This window comes from Pygocentrus nattereri, chromosome 3 (genome assembly GCF_015220715.1).
Source record: "Pygocentrus nattereri isolate fPygNat1 chromosome 3, fPygNat1.pri, whole genome shotgun sequence".
Taxonomy (NCBI): Eukaryota; Metazoa; Chordata; class Actinopteri; order Characiformes; family Serrasalmidae; genus Pygocentrus; species Pygocentrus nattereri.
Genome location: NC_051213.1, coordinates 28,586,884 through 28,611,114, shown reverse-complemented (window position 1 = coordinate 28,611,114; position 24,231 = coordinate 28,586,884). Strand labels below are relative to the sequence as shown.

Genomic DNA, 24,231 nt, shown 5'->3' with positions numbered 1-24,231 from the left:
TGTTTGTCCCAAAACATTTTAATCTGGGAATTATCAATCCAGGTGCTGACTTTGATCATGCTTTTTTTTTTTGCTGTAGACTTATTTACATACATTGAACAGGGTCAATGACCAGTAATTAGCCGTAAGATCCTGATTTAAAAAGAGCTGACCTTCTCAAAGTGAGAACCTTATTTAAAATACTAAAAGCAGAAACAGGATGCTGACTCAGGGGAACTTAGGTTTAGCACTTAAAACGGGATGAGAGAATTAAGATAAAGAGGAGCAATAAGGCACTTGCTTTGAAGGAAACTGAAAAGTCTTCATTGCTGTTTCTCTTCTCTAGTTCTTTCTCAGAGGTGACTTTGCACTGTGAATTTGGCACTGCAGCAATATTGTCTGTAATCCGTGTGTACGTTTGTGTATGCATGTGTTGGAGTGTTACTGCAAGTTGTGTGTGTATTGGTAGTGTAGTGCGTATGTTTGTGTGTGTGGTGAGGAGATGCCTGAATGTTCACTCTGTAGTGTACAAATAAGGGAGAACAAATGGTTCATCAACATTTGTAAGAAGTTCCTGTCTCTCTCTCTCCAACTCCTCTCCCTCTCTTGTGTGAGGATGTACATCAGTTTTTGATTCTCTTCTTTCAAGCTTTCTTCCACCTCTCTCCTCTCTCTCCTCCAAACATCACTCCGTTTTGTGGTGGTTGTTGTTGTGTCTGACGTAACCATTCTGAATCGGACTGTTCTTCTTTATCTCCCCATTTCTCTCCTGCTCTTCCTCTTCTTCTTCATCTGAGTCATCAGTCTCCTCTCTGTCACTCCTCTCATCTTCCACAATCTCCTGGAGACAACAGAAACAATGGAGTAATTAGGGATGTTACAATATCCATATTACATATGCTGAATATAAAACAACAGCACAAAACTAGGCTTATGCTAGTCTCAGCCTCAGATGCTTTACCCACAGAGAGAAGATTTTGTCAGTTGCATTCTGATTGGTTATTCACATGTCCATGTGTATGCACTTCCACGCACCAGGTTTAAACTAAGCTATTAAATGAGATCTCCTTGTGTGCTTTTCCATTGCATACTACTTTGCTCCCTGCGGAAGTGCTTTTGTTGTAGCCCCGTACTTAAAATTCACCTACTGCTACCCATCACACGAAAACGACAATTAATGGGTGGTTATTTTGCATGTCAAACAACGATGCACTGATATAGGATGTACAGGGTGGGATCTACTCAGAATTGCATTACTAATAAATTTATTTCTGTAGGTTTACAAGATTTTAAACACAGTATCCCAACTTCATGTAAGAGAGTCACCATTGAATCAGTTTGGAATCTTAGTTAAATCAACACATCTGTCCACATTAAATATTTTTAAGCAATTACCTGCTGATCTCGCTCTGATTCTGATATCATCATCATAACTGTCAAAGTAGTCAGTATTTGCCAGTTTAAGCAACAAAATGCACAAGACTCACTGACAATAGGCAGAGGTCGGGCTTGCAAGACTTGTTTCACGCCAAGCTTGTTTTATACCAAAGCAGAACATTTCTGCAAAGCTTGTGTTTTTATACCAGTCGCTCACAATTGAAAAGGCACATGGGGTATTCTGTTCATTTGCTGGTTTAAAAGGTCACAATGATCAACGTATGAACACACTAGTGGTGTGGCAGACCGTTTCTGCTTCTGGTTTAAAATGTGTTTTGCTTTACATGTGCTGTGCTGTCATGAAAAAAGGAAATATGCCTGGTTATGGCAGTCACATGCTCAATGCTACAACTGGCATGCTACCATTGCAGTGCAGCAGTGATTGTGGTAGCCTCAAGAGTGAGGCAGAGACAGATACATTCAGAATACATTTTCACGAAAGTGTAATAGTTTCTTGTTTAACATCTCACAACATTTGATTTTTTATGAGGATGAAGATGCTTCTCATTCGCCAGCTTCTTGTTCTAACTTTCCAGTTCCACCTTAAATGGTGCCTGAGGTGCCAAGATCTTACTGCTGCACCATTTAAGGTGGAATGCAAATAAGTTAACTGGTCTCCAAATTACTGACGTTCGTATTTCTCTTTAGCCTTTTGTTAGCTACTAGCTAGGCAAGATTGTTGTTTGCATTGCTATAGTGACCAGCAGTCTGTGTGCAGAACTTCAGGGTCAAAGGGTGAATTAGCAGTTACACATTAATTCCAGTGTTTAAGACCATTTACTGTTAAAACTCTGCTGAATGATCAGCAGAGCTTTATTTTATTGCAAAGGAGGATTCTTTTATTTTTACCTAAAAACTGAATTCTGCTGTAGTGCCACAATAGGGCAATAAAAGAGCCGCATGTTGCTGACCCCTGCACTAGTCTATATGAATAACATTTAAAAGAGTGGAAATTTTCTAACGTTTAGAACAATGTTTGGTGAGATTTTGCCCAGAACGAGGAGCGGCTTCATGAAGCTGGAGCGTTTGGGTTCTCTCTGCTTCTGTCAGAAATGCACATCTCCTTGTATAAAATACTTTGTTTAATCATTTACTAATGACAGTGCCTGTTTATAGTGATCTGAGACAAAGTAATAGACAAAAAAAAGACATTTGTATTTAAAAAAACCTCAAATGTAGAACATGTAATGTTACTCTTTTAAGCATGTAGGTGCGTCTGACCTAATCACTATCGCAAAACCTTTTTTTTCCCACCATGGTGAAATATGTGCCACCCAGCCCACAGCGTTCAGTAGTTAAAGTTCAGATTCACTGAACTTTAACCCCACCGTACACTGATTAAAATGCACAGTCAAGGACTACAAGGTTTTTTGAAATCCTGTACTTATACAAAAACAAGAATATAAAAAACAATATGCTTTCTGTTTATTATAAAATATGATCATAACTTGTTTTTGGGATATTTGTTTTCATTTTTCTGATAGGTGGTTTGCTGCCTTGAGCACTGGAGTAACTAAATCTTATCACTGGACAAACTGGTAGGTAATGTGGACGTTGCTTTCCGTGATCCTTCTGCTCGCACTGCATTTTAGTTTAAAAGTGGCTTCACAGCCACATGTTAATGAACTGGGATTAAAAGGAGTATCATTGTAGAATAACAAGGATTATGCACTTGTGTATACAAACTTTTAAATCTCACTCCTAGTTCACTCCAGCCACCTAAAAATGTAATTTCAGTTACTTCACCAAAGTTTGCAACCCTACACACACCCACAAAGTGACATACGTTTCTGGGAAGGAAGCGTAGTGCCATGCGGATGATGAGCACGGCCCAGAAGATGTGCAGACACTGCAGCACCAGCATCAAGCTGTTAAAGAAGTAATATCCAAAGAAAGGAGGATAGATTGTGATTGGGTACACCCATGTGCAGTACATGATCCTGAAAAAGAGAGAGAAACAGAGAAAGAGAGGGTTTAAAGATTAAACTGAAACCTTCTGCAATTTTGGTGTAATTACCTTCACGTTAAATGAGGCCAATCAGAATAAAATCACAAACTGTGTACACAGATGACCTGAAATGTCAGTTAGCATATCAGAAAAAGAATATTAATTAAGGGTGTCTGTATGTACATGTTATACTGAGATTCACTCACTCCCCTACTGCACTGTGTATATATACACATACTACAGCCTCACTGAAGTGAAATGGATTAAATTGGATTGAATTGTGTTTGCAATTTGAATTGTGACTCATACCGGAAGGGGAAGATGACAAGTCGTGTGATGATGAAGAATGCAGCAAACACAATGAAGATGTAGTTACAAGTCTTCCTCCAGCCAGCATAGTTAAACATTTTAGCTGACTGAGAAAGACAGAGAGAGAGAGAGAGAGAGAGAGAGAGAGAGAGAGAGAGAGAGAGAGAGAGAGAGAGAGAATTTAAATACAGTACAGTAGGTAGCACTAGCAGATGATTGCTGCACTTATTTTCCAGTAGATGGCTCTGTTCAGCATTTTGTATTTTCAACATACCACAATTTCCTCAGATTCAATTTATTAAAAAATAGTAAATCTGGTAAGGGATGAAGGGTAAATGTGGTCTCAGTGTAAGGTTTTTGCAGCAAAGGAAAGGAAAAAAGTTCACTGTAGGTACTGGAGGAATCAATGGAGGAGTCAATGTCAAATCTTAGTGTCCAATCTATATATCAAAACACTAATAATGACTACAGCAAAAGCACTTGGCTCAAGTACTGTACAATTAGTTTTACCTGTTCGTCTTGTTCTATGAAAAAGCAACCACTAATGACCACTCATAAACACTGGCTTTGGACAAGCTCTCCTACAAAATGTCCAAAGAGCAATAAGAGACTTGTGTGAATGCTGCTAATTTTAACAATGATAAGACATTTCAACATGCGCCAGGACTTATGTCAGGCTCCAAGACATGACAAAGAGACATAAAGAAAGAAGAATTGCTGTGTAAAATGCTGACTTCAGCGTCTATTTGTGCTCAGCATTTTTCTCTCGTTTGAAAGTGTTTTTTGTGTGTTTTCACACAAGCATTTTGTTCACACCTCCCAGACCAAGTGAAAAATGAATGTTTGGCTCCAGTCAGGAAATATCACCTCTTTATTGTGTATGTTGTGGTTGAAGTTGTGCATCACTGAGTTTGTGTCAGAGTGTGACAGAGTGAGTTTTCTTTGAGTAAGCTTGTATGTGTGTGTACCTCCAGCAGATAGTCAGAGGAATCGTGCAGAAACATGATCAGTGTTCCAGCTCGGATGTAGTTCATACACCAGGAGAAACTGATCAATGTGATGGTGGCAACATGGTGAATGATCTGCTCCTTGAAGTCCTAAGGGAGAGAGACATGTGTGTGAGAGAGCAAGAGAGAGGGAGAGAGAGAGAGGGAGAGAGAGAAAGAGAGAGAAGGTTATCTGGAGCTGTATGAGGGTCCAGTGGCAGTTTAGCTGTTTATTTATCTGTAATGTACTATGCTCTGGAAATAACCACATTAGTAATGACTATTTAGAGATAAGAAAGAGAAAAAAACAGCAGCACAGTTGAGAACCACCTGACCTCAGATGAACCTGGAATTGACACACTGCCGACACAAATGAGCCAGATGTCTCAGTCCATTTTGAATAACGCAATGCTCTGAAAACCAGCTCTATACGATTCCATGACACTGGGCATGACTGGGATGCAAATATGTTCAGCCTGCTGTGGATGAGCTGCACTGTGGGAAGGTGAGATGACGTTCAGGTGTGTGTGTGTGTGTGTGCGTGTGAGAGAGACAGGGTTATTACTGGTAATGGAAACTATTACTAAAACAAAAACTAGCAATGAAATCATTTTAACAAATAAACAATGTTCATTGTCTGAGAGTAACGCAAAATAAAACCAACAGTTGTCAAAAATACAAAAACTACATCAAAAGGATAATGCTCACTGCAACATGAAGAGAAACTGCTGAAACTGCCCTGCTGAAACTCAAAAACAATCAATCAAAAAAAAAAAAAAAAAACTGTAATTACTCTGGTGACTGAGAAAGTGTATGTTGTGATGTATTAATCCTCAGAAGTTAACAATATCACCAGAGATAATACAAGTAAATCATTTTATTTTGTTTATTTCCAGAGGGGAACCTTCTGTATCTTACAGCCTAATGATTTCTGTGAAATAAAAAAATGCAATTAAATCATAGACCACTTTCAAGAGCTGTCTTATTTTTCACAATATATGTTACTGAGAATGGGTTTTTATACACACACATGCTGTATTTATGACAAAAATCACAATTTTAGAGAAATAAAAATGTATTTATATGTTATACTTCTTAAAACTTGGTATATCCATAATCATTAAAAAACCCTATACAGTATTTTGGAATGAAACTCTTCAAATAAACCCTGCAGGTACTGTAGTACCATTTTTTTTCCACTGTTAAGTTTTGGTTGCAAATAAAAGGAATAAATGAATGAAAATGAAAATCTAATAAGTCTAATAAGTATTTTTTTCTCTTGCATAAAATAAAAACAAACAAACAAAAAAAACAGAATGGACTCATAGAACCAAACCATTTACATTTATAATTACATTTAAATAATTATATAATGTAAATTGAAAGTACAGAACAATGACAATAATCAATAATATCTCTACAATTTTAAGAGAAAAGGGTTAGACTCACTTTGCGTTTCACATCTGTTGCCACACTGAAAAGAAGAGAGGAGTAGAAGCTCAACTCCAGCATGTAGTACCAGTACTGAGAGGGCAGGAGTGTCTGAGAAAGAGAGAGAGACAGAGAAAGAGAGAGAGACAGAGAGAACAGGGAATAAAATTTAATATCCTTACATTCTTTGGCAGAAAAATATGTTAAGGGTTAAACTGAGCGAAATCTGAAGTCACTGAGTATCATAGCAAATGCAGGAGTCACGTAAGCAATGAGATTCCTGTAGTGTTGCTCAGAACAGGAATGAGGGAGGGGGGACTTACCAGAGTGGGGAATCCTGTCCACATTTCCTCCAAGTCATACAGCCAGGGCTTCTACAGAGAGAGAAAGAGAGAGAAAGAGAGAGAGAGAGAGAGAGAGAGAGAGAGAAAATGGAAAATTTAGTGCTTTGCAGATGTTACACATAAATACACACATAAATTATAACAAAAATTATACACAAAATTATGCCTTGTTTAGCAGAAAAAGAGAGGGGGAGGGTAGGAGAGGAGGAGGGAGCAAAGAGATAGTAAGACAGTGAAAGAAAGAAAAAGAGGTTACAGATGTTGTAGACTCTGCAATGCTGACAGTTTTACTCATATTTATGACAACAAAACTATTCTGTGTAGAGATAAATCAATAAATTAATGCTATTGCATGTGTGTGATCAGAGTTTTGCTAAACCAACAAGAGAAATAATCATTACTACTACCTAGTCGGAGTGCTGCAACAAGACACAACCCAACTTACTGTAGATTATGTCCTTTACTACAAAACATGTTGTCCAGGAGGTGGTGGCACGGACACAATTAAGGAATGTGAGGTTGTGTGGCTAGGCTAACCATGTTTGATGACAGTAGTGAGAACCATTAACAATAAAAATATACTTCTCTGTTACCAATGTCCTGCCTTCTGCCCAATGACAGCTGGGATTGGCTCCAGCGACCCCCGTGACATAGAAGGATAAGCAGCTTAGATAATGTTTGTGTTTGTGTGTGTGTGTGTGTTTGGTAATGTGCTCTCAGTGTTGTCTGGTAAGGTACCTAATCCACCAAAGGCTTCATGAAGACAACCTAACACGGCACACTAGCTCTAGTATTAGCTCATCTGAAAGTAGCAGTCTCCATCACTTGGATTTATCTTGGATGTTTCTGAACAATAAAACCTGTTCAGCTGTGATCCTGTGTGTGCTACTATGTTTTGTGCAACTGTTATTGTGCACCATAGCGTGCTAGCACCAGTGTTACCATGCAAGTGTACAGCTCTAATGTTCTTGACGGAAAGAAGAAACAGAAAGATCAGCTAAACCATGATAGCTGTTCCATTACTTACATCAATGAGAGCAATTAGGCCACAAATGAAGGCCAGAAGGTAAAACATAAACCTCCAACTGTAAGAGAAAACACACATACACATACATTCGTTAAAAAACGTTCTGTGGCTTTGCAGAGACTGCCGATTGTAATTAATTTTCTGTGCAAAATGAAATAAAAATTTAATTCCACAAGATGTTCATGTGTTTCTGATGCCACAGCTGTGGCTGTGTGGTAAAATGGTTGAAAATCATACATGTCAGAAAAGCGCATTTTGAACTGGGCTAAATTAAATCATCAGACACCAGAGTTTGACCTCTAATGCCATCTAGGCCTGGGCAATAAATAGAACTAATACGCATGACATTTTGTAGTTTAAAAAAATCATTATTAATTATCAATAATATTTCCTATTATTAATTATTAAAATAATTATTAATATTAATCAAAATCGTTAACTCACAAAACTCACACTCACAAATTAAGTAACACAATACTGAGAAGCCCAACATCTTTTGAGAACTACTGCCATTATAATAAATGTTACTGCAAAGACTGCATTCATGAGCTTCGTCTATCGCAGATTTGCGAAGACTTGCATGCTGATAGCGTTCCCTGCTGGAGAAACCTCAGACTGCAAGTGATTTCAAAAGCCATGTCCACATGCTTTCCTAATTATAAATAAGGTGTTTCCATCATTCCAGCAGCACTTTCATAATTCAGCTAACCACCAGGAGACATAATCTGTATAGAACATACTGCATGCCGGTCATAGACGATGATGAAGTTTCTCTTCAGGTTAGGGTTAACTTTGCTGCTCTACGCTAACTCTTAGTCATTACGCCTTCTTTTTTCCATTGCAACAAGTCACTTTGAGGCAAGCTGTAAGCTCCAAAGCATACTGGCAGACACTGGAATTTCGATTTCATTCACATGAAGCAAATTAAGTAAATAAGGCAGTTTCTTAAACCTCTGTCTGTCTTTCTCTCTCTTTCTGTGAAACTGACTACTAGTGCGCAAGTTCACACACATGCAGTGCACGCACTGGTGTCCAGATAAAGAATAAATGTGAAAGCTTGTATATGTGTTTGAAAGAGGCTGTGTTTGAAAGAGACTGTGTGTGTGCATATGCATGTGTGTGTGTGTGTGTGTGTGTGTACCTGGCCTCACGGAACTTCTTCATAAGGTTGGGTCTGTCTTGATTTCTCCGCCGTCTGAACCAGCGCTGTAGTTGCCTGTCTGAACAGCCAGTCTGCTTACAAAGCTTCTCTACTGAACTCTGAGAGAAAGAGAGAGAGACAGAGAGAGAGAGAGAGTGAGGGGGGGGGGGGTAGAGAAAGAGAGAGAGGGAGAAAGAAAGAGAGAGAGAAAGAGAAGAGAGAGAGAGAGAGAGAAAGAGAGAGAGAGAGAGAGATTTGTCATATTGCTCACCTCTGCTTACAGTCTCTTTTAAACAAATCAGACAGACAGTGAACCGTTCATTCATTACACAGCACTTCCACCCAATGCAATTTTCTGGAGATGGCTAAACATAACATGTTTTTAAAACCTTTTTTTTGTCTTTACATAATTGTTGCAGAGTAGGTAGGTGGCTAAGGGTGACAACGTGCAACCTCCAACTACTGTTCAGTCTTTCTCTCTGTAGTACTGGCTAAAGTTGGGTACCTGTGTTGGGTATTTGCTTGTGTGGCTGTAGTAGGACTCCAGTGTTGGGTTGTGCGCTGCTCTTCTTCGTACAGTTTCCTTTATTCCCAGCAATGAGGCCACATATGTAGCAACAGTCCTACAGATGCACACATTACAAAGAAAATGAAAAATGTGCAGTAAAGAAAGTAATTTTTTAAAGAATAGAACATCAAAAAGAGGAACACTCAGGGATAAACAGTAAACCACATCCATATAAAAACACCAAGAGCCATTAATTCACTGAAACAGTAGGAAGAAAGAGGGCTGAGGTGCCACCAGACAAATGGAGAGAAATGAGCTTACTGGCGGAGGTAAAATCACCTAATGCAAGATACAGAGGACCAGGAGAAATAACCATAGTGAGTAAGTACAACTTAACTCCTTGCAGTTAAAGATGTTGATCTTGATGCAACATATCAAGCATCACAATTAGTTTTTTTGCTTAATGTAATGAACTATTTAAAATACAAAAACAATACACTGAATATACGAATCACTGGAGAAACAATTCATGTAATAGAGGAATACAAATAATAAAAACACCAAGTTTTTAATAGATAATATTTTGGCAAGAAGGGTAAAACTGCCTAAAGACCAGATCAGTGATCGCTCATACGCTTCTCTATTCCAAAGCTAGTGAATATTTAGGTATAGAAATTCAGGATGGGAAAAGATTGGCTTGGTGCTCTGACTCACCTTTCGAAGATCTGACGAACCACAAGGAACAGCAGGGTGATCGGCAGCACAACCCACATATCCCGTGCTTTGGCATAAACCCGCCCATCCCGGTCCTCCAGGTCAGCCCACCCTAAACCCTCCGGAAACCAGAGATGCTCCTGCCAGAAGATGTCACTCAACCACTCCAACATACTGAGAGAGAGGAAGAGAGAGAGAAAGAGAGAGAGAGAAAGAAAGAGAGAGAGAGAGAGAGAGAGAGAGAGAGAGAGATGGATGCATAATATTACTTTAAGCATCATGAATTCACTTTCAGTTTTCAGTTTCACTTTTTCCAGCATATGGCTCCAGCAGGAGAACGTGAAGACACAGCTGAGACTCGAATTAAACAAATCAATCTTCAATAAGCACCTGATTCCCTCACAAGTAAGCAAATCCAAGTTTTTGACTTCTGTGTGATAACACAGTAATGTGCTATGTCTTTTAGTAAATAACCTAATTTATGAATGCTATTATTGCATTTATTTGATATTTAAGGAAAATTACATGACAAAGGTGGAAATTAAATTCATTATGTGACAAATATAAATGACTCCAAAGGAATAAAATATTAAAGATATTAATCTTTATTATCTTTTACCAGAAGAAATTACACATTAGTTGTACTTTATCGTTACTCTCGTAATAAGCGCTTACTGATCCAAACAACCCACCTGAATGAGCTCACACTGTGCATCCAACAAGAAAGAAATCCTTGTGCATTTTTTATACAGAGATGTTATGATATATTGCAATTCTGATACCTTAGAAGGCTGTAAAATGAGTCGTCTAATCAATTATTAAATGTTCCATAATGTGCTGTGAGCATTCTGACCAAGCTCAGATACGTTGGAGAAGTTTCTGTAGATGTATTAAGACCATGTAGGGTTCCCCAAAGACTGGATTGAGAAAGACTGCATTGTAATAACTTTTAATCTGATCACTTAAGAATTATAAACATCCTTATCTTTGTTTCTCATTTTTTCTTAGTCTATTCATGCCCTTCTAGTTGTAGTTGTAGCCTCCATAATCTGGCACAACAAAACCTCACAATGCTTCTGCACATTCCTTTGCGCAGTTGCCGATTTTGATAGTTAGATCAATCTTCACATTATTATTATCTGTTTAATGAGACACTACTCACTTTCAATAACAAACACTTAAGCTGCCAAAGCTGGGAAAGACATCATTCTGATTGCACTCAAAAAGGGGTTATGAAAGTGCTCTTCCTAAGACTTTGCGTTACAATAGTGGAATAGCATAATTGGGATAGCACTGCTCATTTTTAACATAGTACCTCAATTAACAAAGCACAAACTGAAAGTTCAGTAATGAGGTCTAACTCTGGCAACGCTCTACAAACTATTATCCGGGCAGAGAGCACTTTCTATCAGTCGATGTTTATGAGAAAAGTGCTGGGAGTTACAGTAACAGGGAGAAGCAAAGCGGAGGAAGAGAAATAGCTCAGCGCAATATTTTGAATCACTCCTTCCCTCTGAACCACACCCAGTTCTCTTTCTCTTTTCTCTCCCTCTCTACAGCTGTTAGATGCAGATCTCTGGCCACAGCCGAATTAGTCTCGTATATGGGCTTGGCTCTTAAACAGCTATTTGGCAGAGCTCTCACACACACACACACACACACACACACACACACACACACACACACACACACACACACACACACACACACACACACACACACACACACACACACACACAGAGCATGGCAGTCAGTAACACCACACAAACACAACCAGCAGATCATAACTACCTGAAAGATTAAAGGCTGATCATTTTTTGTTGGCTGATTATTTTCAGAAAATTCAATTCCTTGTGACAAAGCAAATACTTATCAATCGATTCTGGATCAGCATGTTCAAACAATTTCACATTCTTATGAATCAATTTTTTTGGGTCTGCACATTTAAATATGCTCATGTTCTTAGGAATCAATTCTTCTGTATCAGTACATTCAAATGATTTCAAATAATGGATCAGTAATAAATAATCAACTCATGTTTTCAGGAATTCTTCTGGATCAGAAGTAAAGATCTCAAAATAAACTCACAATATTCCAACAGAATGGTTATTTGGAACAGAAAAATTATATTTTTACTGAGACATATTCAGTAAGTACGCTGCCCCAGACTCTGCAACAACATTAATAAATAAGAGGGCGCTTATGCACTGATGTTTCTCTTACATTCATAGTTTCTCTTATATGCAGGCTGGTGAGTTACATGCACAGCCAGTGATTCTGCTTTGCTGTGAAATTGCTCTGTTACTTTTGTGTGTGTGTGTGCACTTTAGACAAAGCAAGGGGCTGTGATCTGTGTCACATTACAGAGTCCTGGTCAGGATATTAGCCCTGTCACTATATTAGTAATCAAATAATCTATCAATTATTTTGATAATTACAAATATAATAACACACTGTATAGAGCTTTTCAAAGACTCCAAAATACTCTGTTGAGAAAGAAACCTTTTAAAACAACTCAATGTAATGCAGCTTGAGAAATTTATAAAAGTCCTGAATGCTTCTTTGAGCCAGAAATCTTTATAAATACTTTGTGTCATGCTTCCATATATTCTAACGATATCATTATACATTAGTGCTTAATGCAGAATCCGTCACTTTATAATTAGAGCGTATCTCCAGTACGATAACGCTAAATTGTGGTACCACTTCTATGGGAATACAAACATGTGCATTAGTGTGATCCTGCTGGTGTGGGCTTCCTCTTTTTCTGGAATGCCCATAAAAACAACTTAAGTGCTAACAGCTTTCTGTAGAAATTTACAGGCTCCCAAGAACAGCTTTATAATGATCTGTGGATACTGCAATTGTAATTCAAATTTCCAACTGATCACTAAACTGATTAATTGAAAAAATATATTTTAACCTTTTTTTTTTTTAATCAAGTAATTGTGGCAGCTCCACAGGATGTTCTTCACTACCTGTGAGTAGTATCAGACATGGAATCAAACACTGGCAGAGGCTGTGTTTATGTGTGCTTGATGTACTTGAGCTGAGTGTATGATATTCCACAGGGCCAGAGGTGCTTGTGTGTGTGTGTGTGTAGCTGGTGAGTGTTTGTCATCACGTATGGTACACGTCTTAAGCAAGAGTGAATGAGTTAGTGTGCGCCTCTATACGTGTGTTAGCCTCCTGTTGCAGAACATGAGCCTTACATCTTCATTGCAGGAAACACTTGGTTGTGACATATTTTGGAGAAGACTGGTTGCTGATCTTAGATCAGTAAGTTGCTCTTTAGGCCTCATCGGCACCCAGTCGTTTTACTTCCTTCTCATATTCAGTCACATGGTTCTGATCAGGAAAGTGATGAAAATCTGCACAATGATTGCACAACTTGTGCAATCTCATAACAGGCAGAGTAATGTCTGAGCTTTATGAAAAATTTAACAGCATCTCACTTAAGAGTGAAACACCGCTAATTCTGCATGTTAGATTCAGCACCGTGTAATCCCCATCTAGATCTGAAAAGATCATTCACGTTTATACATGTGAGCGTGTATGTGTGTGTGTGCATACTAGGGACAGGCATCTCAGTCAGATTTGAACAGAAATAACAGAAACAGTGACACCACTCTATTCTATTTTTTTATAATTGTATATTAAACCCAGACCGAGAATACAAATCCATAATAGGGGACCTAGCATTAATTTAAAGTCTTTAAGTTAACCAGACAGTCAGTGGACACTAAATGTGATAAATTATACTGAAAGTTTTAAGCCATCAAAACTATGAAAGTAAAGTATGAAATGAGTGTGAGTTTGTTTATTGTTGTTTTTCTGCGATGGTGTGTGAAGCCTTTAGTCAGCTGCAGTACCATTTATATGCTTCTTTCTCTGAAACAAACAGATAAGAAACTCAGACTGAAATATAAGCCACTAACTATAAGACTATGAGACTATAAGATTCACACTCTTCCCATTCTACAGTTCTAATGTTGTGTTTCTCAATATTCACAGTGCGGTGTTAGAAAGAACTTGCATATCAAAAATCTTTATTTACTATTTTAAACTTCATGTTTAAACTTGGCTCTTCAAACCTTCATTCCCAGTGTGTGTGCGCAGTTCAACTGTGCATTTGTAGCACTTCATTTTTAACGTCCTAATGTTACATTTAAGAGAATTCTTTTCTGAAGTAATTTATCAATACTAATTTATCCAACTCAGTTAACTGAGTTTATTTTTCATTTGTACATTAATAAACTTCTACACCAATATACAGAAACAAAGTCAACTCTTAAGACTTTCTCAATATTTTTTAAATAAATAAACAATAAATAAACAATAAATAAACAACTTGCTGTTGTCAGAAAAAAACCTGTATCTCCATTTTTTGATGTTTCTCAATATTTTACATAATTTGAAAATACCTGTTGCCCTTTACATTGTATGTAAATTTCATCATGAATGGACTAAGAAAATGACCCAAAATAAAAAAAAATCTGGTTCCACTGACTTGCCTTAAAAATAAATTGTGTTTTCTTCCTTCTTGTAAAGTTACCATTTTGGAGATACGAGGTTTTCTTCCAACCACAGTGAATTATGAAGTCCAGTCAGGGAGGTTCAAAACCACCAGGCTTTTGAAGTTGTTTCAAAGTGTTCGTGCAGAGCCCTGCGTTATATCAGGAACGATAGATGCTGTGGAAGTCGCTGTAGCCTCGCCTTTCTGGCCCCTGGCTTATTCTCAATCATTAAACACTTGCTTGCACTCTTGGGTCACCCCATTGGCCAAGCAGACCCAGCCTACTACAGGCTGGTGAAATAAGTGCATGTTTCACTCCAGCCATGATTTATTTAGCCATGTAATGAAGAAAATTTTGGAAGGATTTTGTAAAAGCATGAACTCTTGCACATATCAGCAACAAATACTGCATTTGGACTATTTAAAGAACCACACAGTTTTGGCAGACATTTTACTCTTTCTCAATCTGGAATTGGTTATTTGCTCTTTCTGTTTTACATTTTTTCACCAAATCAAACATGGTAAAATGATTTGAGATCAGCCTTTGTTTATGGAATTTTAACAGAAGGATATTCATCAATGGAAGAAGTTAGGATCTAACAGTTCCCTGCATACAAGGCTGCAAAGAGTCTGATCTCTGAATAGTTGTATGAACTCTCCCTGTCAATGAGCCCTCTGAGAGGACAGGCTTGGTTAGCAACATTAGCTTCATTGTTCTGTCCCACGCACACAGATACGGACTGGAATCCATCACGAGACACTCACCCTCACCCTACACCACATCGCTGTTTTAGCAGAAAGGCCTGTCCAGGGCACGCATGTATCAAACTTCAGAGTAAGTGTTGGGCGAAATTGGGCGAAAGGCAGGATACACCCTGGACAGATCGCCAGTGCATTGCAGGGAAAAATCAAACAGTAAATCAGAATTTTAACAAGCAATTTAGCTTCTCTCTAATATTATATATTCTCATATTTAGGAACTGTGAGATGTCCAAACTCTACTTCACCAGAGAGCAGTGAAGAGCCTGTTATTATGGTCAATGTTTTGGTCAGTTTCTTGTCTTCTTTGTTAAAAAGAAGAAAATAATGAAACAAAAGGACTACTGCAGCCGTCTAAAGGCTACTGCACATTAGACAAGAAGTGTGGCACCGGCCTACAGATAGCACAAAGCATGGCTATGGCATACAGGTAGTGTTGCAGAAAGGTGGTGATAAACATCAAGTGGGAGTTCATTTTACACTACTTGTATAAATTTAATAAGTAAAACTAGTAAAACTACTGCTTTTCAATATAATTTACTAAATTACCAGGCTTAGTAGCAGCTAATTAGCACTTCACAAACTTCTTGTTTATGAGCTAAAAGACATGAGGTGAAATAATGTGACTAGGTTAGTAATAGCTCAGGAAAAAGATGCTTAATGTTTGTCCGTTTAACTTAAAGGTGCACTATCCGACTCTGGAGAACGACTGTTGACAACTGAACTACACAGCTAAAAAAATAAAAAATAATACACCTCTCCCTTCAGTGCTGCTTCAGAAGCTCAGCCTCCCAAATTCATGGATGTGCATTGCTGACATGAACAACGTTTTTTTGGCCATAAAACCCTTCACAAACATTCTATAAATACCAAACAATGACACAGCAAGTAACTTAACTACTGTTATCTAGGCCATGGGTTAACAAACTGTCACTACAATTGCTGCTGTGAAGCTATCCAGTTGCTATCACATACATTAGCAAACAGGACAAAACAACACTGACCTGTTGGATCTGTGAAACAAGACAAAAAAGTTACTGTTACCCATCTGTAAAGCAGAATCAGCATCCACGTATTTCAGCTCTCAATTAAGCTAAAGTCAGCATCTTTTTCACCAGCTTTTTGTTTGAATTTTCCTGTTCCACCTTAAAATGTGCAGCAGTTAAGACTACATTCTGGTGCCTACACTTGCTCAAATTTTCTTGTTCCACTTTAAGTGGCGCATGGACAATGCTGTGTGGGCGGTCACTGTCTGGGGAGGGCAAAACAAAATGTGAGGAGGGCTTTCACAGGACAGGACTTACATGCACGTGTGGCCGGATCGGCTATGAAAACAAAAAACAGAGAAGCTGAGATTACAACACACAGAGGGGGTGTGACATCACTTCTTGTCATGCCATTACACTACTATGTCTTTACATATATATGTATATGTTGTATATATAACCTTTAAAACTTTAGATTAACGATTTTAGTGTAAATGTCAAGCCATGTGTCACCTACTATGGATATGTGGCCTGGATCTGGGTTTAATACAGTACAGTAACAGTAAGATGCAAATTGCACTTTTTACGCGGCTTGTCATGTACATGAGATGAGTGGTGTGGAGCATCGTGTAACCTTAAGAGTCCGCTTTTTGGGAAGGTGTGGTGGGAGAGGGGTATTTTTAAAATAATTATTCAAATAATGCCTTTCTTTAAATTTGTCTTCAGTCCGGATAATTGTTTAGTTTAGTCAAGGCAGAATCTCTTTATCCAGTAAAAATTATATTTGTTTTACATAATGGAGTTTCCTACTGAGAAAGATGTGATGCAAGCAAAGATCAACTTATTAATGACAGGAGCTCAGACCTGTTGTTTCATCAAACAACAGTACCTGTTAGGGAAGCAGTGAAACCACTTCTTACTGTACATCCTACTTATTGGTCATCGGCCAGATGTATCGGCCAATACGGAGCACCAATACCAACTCTATCTAACCAAACTGACTTATAAGTGCTGATATTTATACAATCCAGCTTTTAAAATAATTTATTTTGATAATAGCTATGCTCTTTGTCTAAAAAATATTATGTTTTATTATACACCGATCAGGCATAACATTATGAGCACCTCCTTGTTTCTATGCTCATTGTCCATTTTAACAGCTCCACTTACCTTATATGGGTGCACTTTGTAGTTCTACAGTTACAGACTGTAGTCCATCTGTTTCTCTGATACTTTGTTAGCCCCTTTTACCCTGTTCTTCACTGGTCAGGACCCCCATGGACCCTCACAGAGCAGGTACTATTTGGGTGGTGGATCACTCTCAGCACTGCAGTAACACTGACGTGGTGGTGGTGTGTTCTGCTGGTACGAGTGGACCAGACACAGCAATGCTGCTGGAGTTTGTAGAACTACGAAGTGCACCAATATAGTAAGTGGAGCTGATAAAATGGACAACAGTCATAATGTTATGCCTGATCGGTCTACACACACACACACACACACACACACACACACACACACACACACACACACACACACACACACACACACATGTATGAGCATCTCCTTGGTGCTAACTCTTGCTAACAGGTACACAAAATATACTCTACTTCAGACAAGATTACACAGCTGTGTTTGACTAATCAATGTTAACAAAACGCCTAATCCTATTTTAAACGTCTACTAATGTTAGCCCATTTCGTTGCGCCACACTACAATCCCCAGCACGCACTGCAATGCAATGCAATGTGCCCTCCAATTCCCTTCCCCAACAGCAATCTATGGGACAGCGGTTATGCCTCAGTTCTACACTAGTCATATCATCAAATTCACTTCAGGAGGTTAGAAACTGGTCCACCAATAAAAGAACGAACTTGTAGCAAAGAAAATGTGCTATGCGTCTACTTCAAGAAAATAGGCAGACTTAAAAAAAACTACATCCTGGGGCCATTTTTATTAAACAGTTCAAGTTTTCTTGTAACACTGCAAGGTCTACTACAAGCGCCTATATTTTGCCATCCACATTTTGCCATATTTTGAATAAAATTAGCCAGTTTAAGTTACAGAAAATGAAATAAAAACATGGGTCCTCTGGCCCATGGAATCATTGAGATTTTTTTTATATGGCTCTTTTAGTGGTTCAGTTTGACACCCCTACTATAGACACTGCTGTCCCTATACTACCCACACACTGGCCTAAAGCTTACTACAGGTATTAATTCAGAACAGGTTATTCAGAATTTTTCTGTAGGTAAGAAAGACCTTTATTAGCAGGAGGCATGGCAGAACTGTCTTAGAAACCTCAGTTCACCATCATGACATAATTTAGGCCTACCACTGTAATCACCTATTAACCTACAAACACTGAGAGAGAACTAGGTCGATGTAATCATCCAAAGATAAGGGAAAAAGTCACAACAGTTCACCAGCTGTAGTGCACTACTGCCCTGCAGTTCACATTTGCTTGCAAAGGACAAGTTATTACTTAGTCTAGTTTGCAGTATAATCACTAACATGTGCCTTATGAACCAAAGAGAGTGCACAAAATAGCACACAGAGCAGGTTACTGATGGCAGAGAGGACTTTCCCTTGGAGAGCTCACATGTTTCTTAGATGAGAGCCAAACTGACTCATACATAAAAGTCAATAGAGTCATAAACCCAAAAGTAATATTTGCCTGCTGCAATCCAGAGGTGGTTTGCTTCTGATGAACACCAATCCATTTTTCTGAAGAGGGAGACTGACGTGACATAAAAATATTGTGCTGATGCACATTGTATGGCATTCTTATCTAATGTTTTATCTAAAGTACAGCTTTAATCATATAGCGGAGAGTTGGACATAACAGAGTTTAAGTGCCTAGCATGTCTACGAATGGAAAGATGAAGACATTTACTGTTAATCTGCTAAATCTGGACAAGAGATAGCGTTTCTCTTTAAGACTTCCCTTAACATCCCAAGCTTATTATTCAGTAACTACAGGGAATTCAATGCAAACTGGCTAAGCTATTCTTTGGGACAGCTGATACTTTATCGTGATGTTTTGTTAAATAAAAAGTGTTTAATTTGCTCATTTTAAGCCAGAGCAATTCAGTATAACATTGGTAGAAAAGTGTTAATTCAGTAAAACTATGCTTCATGCAACAGTTTAGTGAATACATCATAATGTCCCAACCTTAGATAAGTTTACAAATGAGTAACTTCTCTGTGTCTTCTGTTCTGACCCTAAACTCTTCTGAGTGCACATACTCAGATAAGAATGCTGTCAGCCCACACTTCAGCTCAGTCCAGCACTTTCCCCAATGACAGCCTGTATCCTGCCCTCTGATAGGCTATACCAGTCATGCGACAGCACTCTGGCCATTCTCTCCTGACCTATCACTGCAGAGAGAGAGAGAGAGAGAGAGAGAGAGAGAGAGAGAGAGAGAGAGAGAGAGAGTGTGTGTGTGTGTGTGTGTACATGTGTGAGTCTTACAGGATGAAAGATAGTGAGAAAGTAGGTATGGGTCTTTTTAAAATCAGATTATGAAATGAATATTCAGCTCAGTTACAAGTTGTATGATGCTTAATTTTTTCAACTAAAGTTAAGTATTTTTTCCAATCACATATATTTGTACCTTCTGTTCACGTATTAATCCAAACTGCCTTTAAATACTGTAAATGTCTGTGCATTACTATCTGGCACATTTTGTACTGCAAGCATGACAGCTGTCCAGTCTGATGACTCACATACAACCATTTACAACTGTGCTTACTCGCAGATCTCTGAGGTTCCCACATGCGCTAATGACGCCTCATGTTAGTCATGTCTGATTCACTTGTCCCATTTCAGCTGCTGCTCAAAAAGGGCAATAAAGCTCTGAGACTTCAGTTCTGAGGAACCTCTCAGTAAAACAATCTTGTTGGGGTCAAACACAGCAGGCTAAGCATCTTACATAGGCCTCTCATCAGAACTTTTCAGAGTGAAAGACACAGACATCCAGTCCATCGTCATTTTAACACAAACACAAAGTCTAATTATTATGTAATCTGAAAGTGGTGAAACTGAACCCTGTGTGAGACTCTCAGAGGTTTAATGTATTGATAACTGATCACTTTGATGATTATCAAACTGTCTTTGAATGCTCTGAAGCAATGAGGACTGGAAAAGGCTGCTTATCACAGAAGAACTGAATGACAACTATTTAGATTAAGGAATCTGATCAGTAACGTATGAAGGTCACCATAATAGCTGTGATTAATGGCAGAAAAAAGTCAGGATAATTAATTTGAACTATTTGAAAACATTAATACAAAACAATGAGACTTATCTGCATCCAGGCTACTAAGTTTACTAACATCGATCTATGAAATAAGGTCTTAAATAAAATAGGGTTTTCAGTAACCTGGGTTACACTAAAAGGCTATGGCTGCAGTTGCTAAACAAAATTTAATGACATAACCTACACTGGGTGACATCAGGGTGGACCAGCTCGGTGAGGAGAACCACCACAGTCACTGCAACAGCAATGTTCATATTAATGTAAAGTTTTTAATAAGTAGTTACTTTTTAAAGCAACACCTGACCGTTTTTTTGGTACTAAAGCAGGTTTCTTAATTGTAAATAAAACGTATATACGATAAACATGTCCCACTCAGTCTATTCAGTCAAGGTCTCGCAGCAGTAAATGTGCAGAACATAATCCAGCAGTGTATTAAGAAAATGTTTTTTGTGTTTATGTCTGTAGTTAACTTAAGAATGAACTGACCCCACACAGAGCTGTATTTGGTCAAGCTTACTGTAGCTGTAAAAGACAATATTGACAAAAACAACTCCATATCAAATGACTAGGAGAATTACTGAGGAGTAGTTTATACACTTGAAAAATCTGAAGAAAAAGCTAAGTGGTCATTGTTTATAATGCATTGTTTAAAATGATTCAATCAGCAACTCAAGATAACAGGAGTATGCTCAACAAACATATCAACTTCAAACATATCTGACTTGTGTCTGCAGCAAGAGCTTAACAAACTCATACCATACATATCTGTAGTAAATATGTGTGTGGGACCAAATATTTGTAGAGCACAGGGGCACGGACAAACAGAACAGATGCCTGTGATCCTTTGCCTCAATCATTTGCTTACCTGTAATTACTATGAAGGAGTGTATTTGTATGTGGTTGAGCGATTACAGTGCGGTGGGTTGACTTTACTATTAGTATTAAAGGCAGCTGAGTCAACAGCTTCAGGAAGAGTTTGTGTGTGCAAACAGCAGCATGTTCACTGCTTATAATAGGTCGATCAGTCATGACATGTTCCTATAATCCATTTATATTCATATTAATTGTGAATAATCCGTCCTCTTGCACATTGTAATCTAATGATCTGGGGACAAATGCTCAATGTAAAAGATGCAAACCTGACTTTGATAGAATTCAAGATAATCCCTGCAACAATGAATGCACAACGCCTTTGTCTCCTTCTAAAGCAGATGGGACAAATGATTCATCCTAGTATGAGGGTTAAAGCAAACCAAAGTTGTCTACGTGGTCTACACAGTCTTGCAGCAAAGAGCAATGTTTAGTAGCCCAGCCTAGTTCACTGGAACATCAAACATCATGCTTGGGGTCCTTTCACTGGAGGACATGGGTTTAGCTCCTATGCTCATGCAGGGAGTAAAACACAGCAGGTACCATGCCAATATTAGTGTAGAGATTTTTTAAATCCCTAATTATCCAACAATAACACTGAAAATAATATCCGATATAACGCAGTACTGCCAAATTATCAACGTTTGCCATGCTCATTTTTAAACCGTGTCCCCTCTGCACTTAGTGAAGCATTACAGCTGTGGGATATTCAGTGTGGTGGGATGAACTGATCCATCACTACCAACATGTAGGTGTGTAAACTGCTGCGGGTCCTGCTTTTCACTCTCTGGATGAAGAACGGAAACAAACCCACATCCTTCAGTATATGAACCCAAGTAGCTCTCTCTGATAGGACTGTGGTTAAGGAGACAGGGGCTCCACTATATGAACCAAAAATGCATTTACTACACCTTTAACATAACTGTTAAATTGTTACGCATGTTATTCAGCAGTAGCATCAACACCAACCACATAATTCGACTTATAGATGTTAAAATGTCCTATTGTTCAGCAGCTAAGCTGAATATTTAAAGGAAAAGCGTCCATCGTATGTACCATGTCGCTATTTATATAATAAATAGTTAATAACAAATAAAATGTATCTATGAAGTGATTGATAAAACTTTATATTTTGTTAAATACGGTTCAAACTCATATTATTCAGGGTCTAAAGTGAACAGTTTGAAGGGCCGTGTAACTACAATAGACAGACATACTCCCCTATTAATCAGCTGTTAAGTTAGCTAGCTTAGCTTAGGTTAGCTAAGCTAAAGGTTTTACTGCGTTTTCAAGCAGTAATGTTTGAGGGACTGAAGTTACACACACACACACACACACACACACACACACACACACACACACACACACACACACAGGTTAAAGCAATACTCCACTAATAACATAACGGAACCGCTACTGTGGTACCGCTACTCACTTTAGTCCCGACTCTGCTGTAGGTGGTCCACTCTGGGAGAAAAACTCTCTTAAACACAGTCGTCTGAAAATGGCCGGTTAAAGTCTGCTGAAGCCCGTTTGAGTGTTCCCAGGTGTCCGGGTCCGGAGCGCGGCTCTCTCGCTCCTCCGCTCGCTCAGTGGTTTCACGGTCGAGTCTCAGTGACTCTACCGCCCGTACTCATCTCCGTTCCGGTATAAAAGCCAAAGAATGTCACTTTTTCCAGTTTCGGTAGCGCTAGCTTGGCTAACGCCGGGTTGTTTGTCCGTTAGCGAGAAAATAAGAGTTTGGAAAGTTAGCCTAGCTGCTCTTTTACTCTTTCTCTGGGAGGCTTTACCTAGCTAACATTAACGCTACTTCACTCTCCCCGGGTAAAGACCGTTACTTTTAAAAACAGCGGTCGCCCTTTTCCCCTTTATTTTCAGCCTTTTCCGTTATTTTCTCTCTGATGTAAAAGTGAGCCGTTAGCACAGCAGGCTCGGAGGACGGGACTGGCGGTGTCCAATTCCTGAGCGAATCGGTTCTTTTGAATTAGATCTTCTCAGCTGATCGGTTAGATCGAACTAGACCTGTTCAGCTGAGCCGAACCTTTTCGTGGTATACACGACAGTGCTGGGCTTTGACTAATACATGGCTGATACAGACTCTCAATCGGAAAATGTGAATATGAATGTGCCTGACATTACATTTATACTTTTTAATAATGACAAAATTATTGAAAATCGATATTAAACTTTTCTACCTGTTCATAAGTACATACTTATCCCCCTTCATATTTATAACCTGTTCACAGTACTTTATACCCCTTCATATTTATTCATAGTTCATAGTACTTTATACCCCTTCATATTTATTCATAGTTCATAGTACTTTATACCCCTACATATTTATAACCTGTACATTCTTGTTTATAACCTGTATAACCCCCTTCATGTCTATACCCCCTCATATTTTATAACCTGTATATACTATACTTACTGTACATTTGTAACATACATATTTATATTTCTGCTAAGCACTTCTGGATGGATGCAAACTGCATTTCGTTGCTTTGTACTTGCGACATACGCAATGACAATAAAGTTGAATTCTATTCTATTCTAAACTGTTTCTAGACAAACGACCACCCAAGCGCCACTTAAATCTAACAGTCTGAAAAAATAGATATATTTGCACTGATTACTTTTGATCGGTGTACATCACACAGTTTCATTAACCTCATGGTTGTTAAAGAGCATTTGGTGAGGGAAATTAAATGGTCCATCACTGCCATGTGGGTGTGTTGATCTGATTGATCCGTAGGTACGAAAATGAACTTGTTGTGAATCGAGCACTCGATTCCCTGAATCACTAATAAAGAATCATTTGGGTAGATTGAATCGAACACTGGGAGGAGGGGAGCACGTGAGACTGACTTGGGGTGCGCATCTTAATGATTTTCCCCACCCGTATTCCGTAAAAACCCGCCCTCCCGCGCTCTCATTGGCTAGCAGTTACTCTCTATTTGGATTGGACAGCATTTGAGTAGCTCATGGAGGGAAGCAGCGACTCGTCGAGAGGT

The 24,231-nt window shown here is 38.6% G+C and overlaps 1 protein-coding gene across 1 annotated transcript; it reads right to left on the bottom strand.

Annotated features, from left to right (window-relative positions):
• Positions 1 to 23,182, bottom strand: cers2b (ceramide synthase 2b). Its single transcript, XM_017681817.2, has 11 exons — positions 22,653 to 23,182; positions 9,825 to 9,998; positions 9,108 to 9,225; positions 8,603 to 8,721; positions 7,462 to 7,519; positions 6,414 to 6,464; positions 6,109 to 6,201; positions 4,642 to 4,770; positions 3,674 to 3,780; positions 3,203 to 3,356; positions 1 to 820 (listed from the first exon to the last, which is right to left on the bottom strand). Exons 2-11 carry the CDS (start codon positions 9,995 to 9,997, stop codon positions 665 to 667), a joined length of 1,158 nt encoding a protein of 385 aa, XP_017537306.1. The 5' UTR covers position 9,998; positions 22,653 to 23,182; the 3' UTR covers positions 1 to 664.
• Between the last annotated feature and the right edge of the window lie 1,049 nt (positions 23,183 to 24,231).